This window comes from Vipera ursinii (genome assembly GCF_947247035.1).
Source record: "Vipera ursinii genome assembly, chromosome: 2".
Taxonomy (NCBI): domain Eukaryota; kingdom Metazoa; phylum Chordata; class Lepidosauria; order Squamata; family Viperidae; genus Vipera; species Vipera ursinii.
The window spans coordinates 20,269,593-20,277,966 of NC_139513.1; the positions used below are offsets into that span (position 1 = coordinate 20,269,593).

At 41.7% G+C, this 8,374-nt stretch overlaps 1 protein-coding gene across 1 annotated transcript; it reads left to right on the plus strand.

Annotated features, from left to right (window-relative positions):
* The first annotated feature begins 3,406 nt into the window (after positions 1-3,406).
* On the plus strand, positions 3,407-7,614 carry LOC310635841 (galectin-1-like). Its single transcript, XM_083355145.1, has 4 exons — positions 3,407-3,837; positions 5,793-5,869; positions 6,895-7,066; positions 7,422-7,614. The coding sequence occupies exons 1-4, from the start codon at positions 3,829-3,831 to the stop codon at positions 7,566-7,568; spliced, it is 405 nt and encodes a 134-aa protein (XP_083211271.1). The 5' UTR covers positions 3,407-3,828; the 3' UTR covers positions 7,569-7,614.
* Positions 7,615-8,374: the final 760 nt, after the last annotated feature.

The window sequence follows — 8,374 nt, forward strand, 5'->3', positions numbered from 1 at the left end:
AGTATCTCCCTGGTTTGGGAGAATATCATAACCAGTAGATTTTGGCCCCCAGGGATATTTTTAACTTATCCCAGGCCCCAATCTCAAGGGTTAAACTGAGAATTCTAAATGTCTACAAGTCAGAATTTTTTTCTCAAATATACAAATTTGATAAATTAGACAAAGCTTTAGTAAAAGGTAAAGGTTCCCCCGCACATGCGTGCTAGTCGTTTCCGACTCTAGGGGCCGGTGCTCATCTCTGTTTCAAAGCCGAAGAGCCAGCGCTTGTCCGAGGACGTCTCCGTGGTAATGTGGCCGGCATGACTAGATGCCAAAGGCGCACGGAACGCTGTTACCTTCCCACCGTAGTGGTCCCTATTTTTCTACTTGCATATTTTTTTTATGTGCTTTCGAACTGCTAGGTTGGCAGAAGCTGGGACGAGTAACAGGCGCTCACTCTGCTACGCGACACTCAGGATTTGACCCGCCAAACTGCCGACCTTCTGATCGACAAGCTCAGCGTCCTAACCCACTGAGCCACCGCGTCCCTAATAAAGCTTTAAGTACATCTAAATCATGGAGCTAAAAAGTATCTCACATGTGTGAAGCTTGTATATTGGGGAGGAAGTGGGCTGCATTCATTTGAATAACAGAACTTTTGGAGTATATAATAATCACATTTCAAATTAGTCTTCTAATGACTCTTAATTTTTTTTAGAAAGCATAGGAGGGAAACTGTTCCCCAAATGAAGTGAAAATGCTTCCCACAATTTTGATTTGAGCTTTTGTCACTGGCATCTTCTAAAATGAAACACCTTCCAGCTTAAGGTTAACAATTTACCAATCCAAATAGGGCAATTCAAGACAGATAAGGATAATGATTTTTCTACAGTCAAAAATAACTCATTTTATGATTTTAATAAAAAAACTATCAAGATCAACTCAAGTGTTTAATCTTTAAGGTTCCGTGATGGACTAAATTGTAGTAAATAGTACAGCAAATGCTCAGCCTGAATTTCAGTGTTGCCTTGTTGAACCTTTGACCAGCTTTGCGGGATCCGATCATGAATCTGTCACTGGGACCAGAGGTTTGTTCTTCCAAGCTTTCAGACTTGTGCTAGAGTCCATCCTCAGGGAACTTCTTAATCTCCAGCATGTCTGCACACATCCTGGAGATTTGAGAAGTTCATGAGGATGGGCTCCAGCACCAGTCCAAAAACTTAGAACAACAAACCTCTGGTCCCGGTGTTCGATTCAGATTGGATCCTGCAACATTATCCTGGGACATATATATCTGCCTTCATTCCCAAAACCAGCTTTATTTCTCATGGCAAAAGGAAGTATGGATTAGAAAATAAACTTTTTTTCTCCCAGGAGTTTGATATAAAACTGGTACAGAGTTGCAAACAAGAACGGCTTTATTATTCGTTTTCTACTATAAAACTACAAACCCTTGGGAGGGAAATTGAAGGTGGTATTTGCATTTGCTTTATTTTTTAAGGAATATTTTATTTGTAATAAGACTGTCCCATTCAGATAATCAAGTCGAGCTTTTTTCAACTTTGTTGCAAGCATAGATGCTTATATAGTAATAACCAATAGATCAAACTCTGGCTAATCTAATCTTAGTCATAAATATAAATGTGGCATCCACAGTGCTACAAACTGGAAATTCAGAGTTCAAACACTGCTAAATAAGTACCTAGAACATAGATAGCAAGCAGTGTTTTTTATTTTTGCATTTTTGATGGGTGCCTTCTAATCATTTTTGGCTCTTGGCAGGTGCCTGACACATGTCCCAGCCTGGTCCCTTAAGCTCTACACTCAAACTATTTTTTTTAACATTGTGAGCATTTAAATGCAGAGTAGGCAACCTATTTTGATTTCAGATATCTGAGTGCAGCTTCTGCAATCACCACTGTGATTGTGCTGATTGCTGATTGCTTCGATGATAGTTGCCCAAAACATCTGGATGACACTTCATCTCCAGCAAATCCCAAAGAGAGTTGAACGTCCGTGGATTAGTGATCAACCGAATCAACTAAAAAAAACACTATCTGAGCCTGTCTGCAACATTTGTAGGTGCATTTATATGGGCAGGAAATAACAGTACAGTGTAAGCGCGGTTGTGGGGTGCTTTCAGCCATTGATCTTAATTCTTTCTGGTCACAACTGAATGATTGCCCCTTTGATTTCAAATAGGAGATACATGAATGGGATGGAGAGCGGGCGAAATTTTCAGCAACAATGTGTCAGCAACAGCATCTGCGTCCAATAACAGCGAACTGAAGGTGTGAAAAGGAAGGCGCCTGGAGTGACTACAACTCCCGGCATACCTCGCGATTAGGCTTTAGAGCCTCGTTGCTTTGATCGCTGCTTAACGGGAGAGGGAGTAGGAATCTCAGCAACCTGATCCATTTCCCTTTTGGTTGGTGGCCGATCGTATCATCGTGCTTCGGTTGCTCCGACGATCAGAGGCGGTGGAACCACATGGACCGGGGATCCCCTGAAGAGAACGGGGCAATGTGGACCCCGGATGATTAGGAAGCGCCCTACGCAGGATTTGCACCTGACTCTATAAAGAGCCTTTCCCATCATGTTGACTGGCTTATTTGGCTTTCAGGCAATGGTGGATGGACTAGCATCTCTTTCTCTCTATAGCCAGTAATATGTCTACCATTTTTATACACCTGGGCAAAAAGGAATCCGTAGGGAATCACTTCCAAAAATTTTCCATGCGGTGTAAATCCCTTTTACTCTAAGCTTGTCTCAGGGATTCAGCAGATAAATATTGAATGGGTTATGGTTTAAATCTGCCAATCTGGATTTAAGGGCTTTTATTTGCCTTGTGAGAAATCTTAATGATAACACTAATATTTGGGGGGGAATTACAAAACATTACTTTTTTAAAGAAATCTTGGCTGCTTTCCTTTTTGTCTGACTTTTCCTATCCGGTAACACTTAATTGAAGTTTTCAGCCGAGGTGTCCATATGCTTGCAGTTCTGGCTGCAATCTCTTCACAGGGTTCCCTTGTAATTTATTTTTATTTTATTTATTTTAATTCCATTTATATCCCGCCCTTCTCCGAAGACTCAGGGCGGCTTACAATTTAAGCACAAACCAATTCTTTCATTGAATAGGAATAATTAACATTTCCACCTGCGATCTGCGTAAAACCTGGCGCCCTTTACAAAAACGCTCCCCCTCCGCTTAAGAGATTTTCATTGGGCCGTAAAATTGCAAATCTAGACCCGTTCCCAATGCAGCCAATCCGCAACACGCTCCGAAAGGCTGCTGGGAACTGTAGTCATATGGCTCTCCTTTTGCCCCCTCTCCTGGCCATAAAAAAACATTCCTGGGTATGATCAAGAGGAATTCTGGGAGTTGTAGTCTAAGTGGACCTTTCTCTCCAGGGGTGGGCAACCTCGGCTCTTTTATGACTCGTGGACTTCAACTCCTGAAGTCCACGAGTCATAAAAGAGCCGAGGTTGCTTACCCCTGTTTCTCTCTATATAAAAAAGATAGGTATCTCTCCAAGCCAGGGATAGAGAGATTGCAAACATTTTTATTACTTCTGTTTTTTAACGTTTATTTAACACACGTGTACGCACACGCCCTCTCACCGCTCCGTTGATGAACTCTCACATCCCACCTGGAAAATGCTATAGATCCGTTTCTCCATCTCATTAATTGGTGCTCAGCGTTTCACTCCTGATTGGCTGGTAGTAAAAAAAAGCACCTGCAGCTGAAAGCTATTTCAAGATTGCGGGGAAAGAGCCTGGGACGATCAAAGGTGTTGGTTTGATTTGCGGAGCTTGCTGCGACTTCTCTGAGAAATCGACAAAACGATGGCAGCGGTGAGTAGAAAAGGCAGTGTAGGGTTTTTTTCCCCCCTGGAGTTCAGAAGTGCTGATGTTGCAGCTGAGAAGTGATGGGAGTAATATGATTATACTGTGTAGAGCGGTGTTTTTGAGGCTCGGCAACTTGAAAACGGGTGGACCCCAACTCTCAGCATTTCCTAGCCAGCATGGGAGTTGGAGTCCACCAATCCTTCAAGTTGCTCAAGTTGAAAAACATTGCTTTAGAACTTTGGTGTAATAAAAGAAGTTAGCATTTTTTTTTCCAGAAGTGCGAAGAGAACACTTAAGGGAGTGGTCTATCTTGGTCAGATTTTTGTTTTGCCAAATTGGAGAAAAATGCACCAGGGCAGCTTCCTTCCTTTTCCACAGCCCTGGTGGGAGAGTCTACAATGCAGTATTTCTCAATTTTGGCAACTTTAAAGTAGGTGGACTTCAACTCCCAGAATTCTGGGAACTGAAGTCCATCCATCTTAACCTAACCAAGTTGAGAAACAGGGCTGTAGTGCATCAGACACTGAGGGTAATTGACCCAGCTGTCAGGTTGCTTTTCCACATTTTGATCCAATCCATTTTGTGAGTGTTGTGAATTGAAGATTATCCTTATGTGGGGTGTAATTGGATTATGTAATGAAAAGATATTGTCCACTGATTTGGATCTGTAACTGTTCTCCTTAGGAAAACCTGGCTTCTCATTTTGAGAAAAGGAGAAAATATTTTTTTCCTCTGCAATATGCATGATATGTAAGAACTTTCTCCTACTTACCTTTGCATAAATGCTTTGTACTTTCCAAACTAAACTATCTGAAATTGACCCAATTACTTGATCACCTGGGCTTCAACACAGCTGCAGTTTCATACTGAACTGCAAGCTTGTTTTTTTTCTTTTCCTTACATACTTTTTTATGGAAAGCTGTTTGTACCGAGTTTCATGTATACTAGATGTTTTCTACCTATCTAGGATAACTTTATTCATAAGCAATTAAGTTTACAGGACTTAGCCTAAACAAAACCACCTTCATGCATTACGCTAAAATTTAATTGCTTTTGCTTAGCTTTAACATGTCCAACCCAAACATTTGTACTATTGTAATAGAATGAGAGAGAGATCTTGAAATGCAGAATGAAGAATGGTCAGATAAGAGAGGGCGTATCCTATAGTCCAGACATGTCAAACACAAGGCCCAGGGGCCGGATCCGGCCCGCGAAGTGGTTTCATGTGGCCCGCGAAGCCATCCTGGAAACAGTGAGGGAACGGCCCCCCACTGCCTTGGCCCTGGCCCAGAGACCCTCCTTCTGCCAGAGACCCTCAGATCTGTCCCACTCCTGCCCAGGCCCCCATAGGCACCCTTGATGCGAACGATGTAGAGCTGGCCATGCCCACCCAGTAGGCCATACGCACTTTAGCCACGCCCACCCAGTAGGCCATGCCCACCCTGGCCACACCCACCCGGCCCTCTGAGGGCAACCGCAATGCTGATGCGGCCCTCAATGAAATTGAGTTTGACACCCCTGCGTATAGTCCGTAATGGGCAGAGAATAAGACTCGCAGGAGACCCTCCTTAGTTTCTCAGACTGTAAAGGAGACAGAGAAAATTCCTATTTTCAGACTTGCAAGATTCTGTTATAATGTAGCTTTACAACAAAATAGAATTAGCTGTCTAGTTACATCTCCTCTCTGGTCTCCCTGGGAAAATTAAGAAAAATACGGTAGGTTAGTATGATGTACAAATCTAGTCAATTGTGGTTTATTCATGAAACCATGTGAAATCACAGTGATATGAGAATTCGGCTATGGTCTAGAGTAGAAATAGAAAAATTTTTTTTCTGATTTTCCCCCCTGTTCCTTTAATTCTTATCACTAGTCATGAGCTAATTACAGAATGTTGATTAATGTTCTTTTATGTTTTGGGCTGGAAGTTTGGCAATTCTCACCCCATGCTCTTCTTTTTTAGCAACTGGTTGCTAACATTAAAATCAAGTCTGGCGATTGCATCAAAGTGAAAGCCCAGGTAGAAATAGATGCTGAAAGGTTTGTCAATAATAGAATTGTAGTTTTTTAAATTTATTTTATTTTAATCCCATTTATATCCCGCCCTTCTCCGAAGACTCAGGGCGGCTTACAATTTAAGCACAAACTAATGTGCTTAGCACATTTGATTACAAAGAATGTGGGGTTGAATGGTTATTGGGTTGAATTCATTCTGTGATAAAGGGACTCTGAATCCATTTCTGTTCAGTGGAAAGCTGAGCCTGCACATGTATCATTTAAATGTATCTTTCCTTTGGTGTAATTTTTTTGGAGAGCCTGGGTAGTTTTTTTTTTAAATGTCTCAATTGTCTTTACATATATAATGATATTCCCTTAATGAATGCCAAATAATGTAAAATTCCTCAAGGAACTATAGTACCAAGTCATTTAAAACAGAAAATGAAGCATGTTGGTCTTTGATTTGCAAAAAAGTTTGAGCTTGGAATTGTTCTGCAATTCAGGGTTTTTTTTTTTGCATGTGCAGTACAAGCAACATGATGTGATTTTTGAAACTTGCCAACTTTTAAAATGTGTGGATTTCAGCTCCCATGTTTGCTGGCTGGGGAATTCTGGGAGCTGAAATCCACACACCTCTTGCTGATATTGAAAAAACACTGATCCAGGGAAGGCAGGGTGTTAAAATTTGCCAGGCACATAGAATGAGAATGTGAACATGGTCTGGCACATCAGGTCTAACCTTTGAATGACTGAAAGGTCCAACATGTATTCATAAATTGCTTATTTCTGGATCAGGTCCCTAATTACTCTGAGGGTAATTGATGGACAGTTATTCTAATGCAGTCGGACTGCATTTCCTACTCTGGAAGAGAAAAGCTTAATTCTCTCCTGTGGAATTGGGAAATAAAGATGAAAGTACAGAGTAGCCTTGTAAGTAGGGCTGCTCTGGACATCTCGTCTTTATGGTTTCTTTTTTATACTTGCACATGTACCGTGAATGTAGAGGTATGAATATGACAATAGAATTCTTGGACTATCTACTAATGATCAAAACTTGTTCTTTCTAGTTTTGCCATCAACTTGGGCCAGAATGAGTCTGAGCTGGTCCTTCACTACAACCCTCGCTTTGACAGTCGAGGGGATGTTAGGACCATTATTTGCAATTCCAAAACGTGTGGAGAATGGGGTATGGAGGTCAGGGAGGCAGCATTCCCTTTCCAACAGGGGGAAGAATTCAAGGTAAGAAAAACCTACCCCTCCACTTGGTATCTTCCTAATGTGTTGACTTCAAACCCCAGCATGGCTATCAGACCTGGAGGGCACCAAATACAGGAAAATGAACTCTACAACTAATCATGCTTTTGCCTGTTTCCCAGGGCTGAGAGAGGGGGATCAGCCCAAAGTCACGCAGCTGGCTTTGTGCCCAAGCTGGGACTAGAATTCACAGTCTCCTAATTTTTACCCTAACGCCTCAAGAATGACACCAAACTGACACACTCCACGCTAAACTGATGCACTCGCACTCGCATGAATCTTATAGCAGCTAACAATATAATAAACCATCTGAAGAGATTTCCTTTTTGATTTCTTCCAGCTCTTTGTCTGCTTTGATGCCAAAAATGTCACTGTGAAGATGCTCAAGGGCGAGGAAATGAAATTCCCAAATAGGTTGAAACTGGATACGATGGAATACTTCTCTATTGTTGGAGATGTTAGAATTAAATCTGTCAGATTTGATTGATCCCAACTCTTGTTTTGCACCCAGAAATAAAACTTGCATGAATAAAGTGAAACTATCCTGGCGTGATTCTGTCATTCATTGGTTGCTCGTGCTTAGAAATGCTGGTTTGTATTTCTTTGCATGCAGTAATTCCAATTTTGCTTCTTGTTCAAATATGAAGAAAGGACTGCTGGGATCTTTTGAAACTAATTCTGTGAAGCAAGGCGTCAAATGCACATGCAGTTCATGAAAACCTATGCCTTAAATCAGGGGTAGGCAACCTCGGCTCTTTTATGACTCGTGGACTTCAACTCCCAGAATTCCTGAGACAGCATAGCTGGCTCAGGGATTCTGGGAGTTGAAGTCCATGAATCATAAAAGAGCTGAGGTTGCCTACCCCTGCCTTAAATAAAAGGGTTAGTTTTAAAAGTTGCCACCAGACCCTTCCTAAATTTTGGCTACCCGGGAGAGCAGAGTAAGAAGCAGATCTCTTCTCTTCCATGGCCCAGCTATGAAACTTGCTGAGGGAACTCAAGTTTGGACAAATTCAAACCAAGTGGACAATTCTACTTGGCCAACAGAGTTTGCTTAAGAGGGAGCAAAGAGTCTGAGGTTGCTGTATGGCTGGAGCTGCTGGGAATTGTGTTCTACAGGCTGCTGAATTACAAGTTCCATACTCTTGGGCATGGTGTATATTTTTGATGACATGATGCAGGAAAAGTCAACTATAGATCTGTGGACTAGTTTGCCTCTAAATGGGGAAATGCTGGATGTAGATTCAATGAGCTTCTTTATAGTTTAAACTATTATTATTATAAATATTGTGT

What these genes read in the sequence shown, in the direction of transcription:
- LOC310635841 (XM_083355145.1), top strand. An exon ending in GTAGAAATAGATGCTGAAAG is followed by an intron (nt 5,870 to 6,894) that starts GTTTGTCAATAA and finishes TGTTCTTTCTAG; the next exon opens with TTTTGCCATCAACTTGGGCC. An exon ending in AACAGGGGGAAGAATTCAAG is followed by an intron (nt 7,067 to 7,421) that starts GTAAGAAAAACC and finishes GATTTCTTCCAG; the next exon opens with CTCTTTGTCTGCTTTGATGC.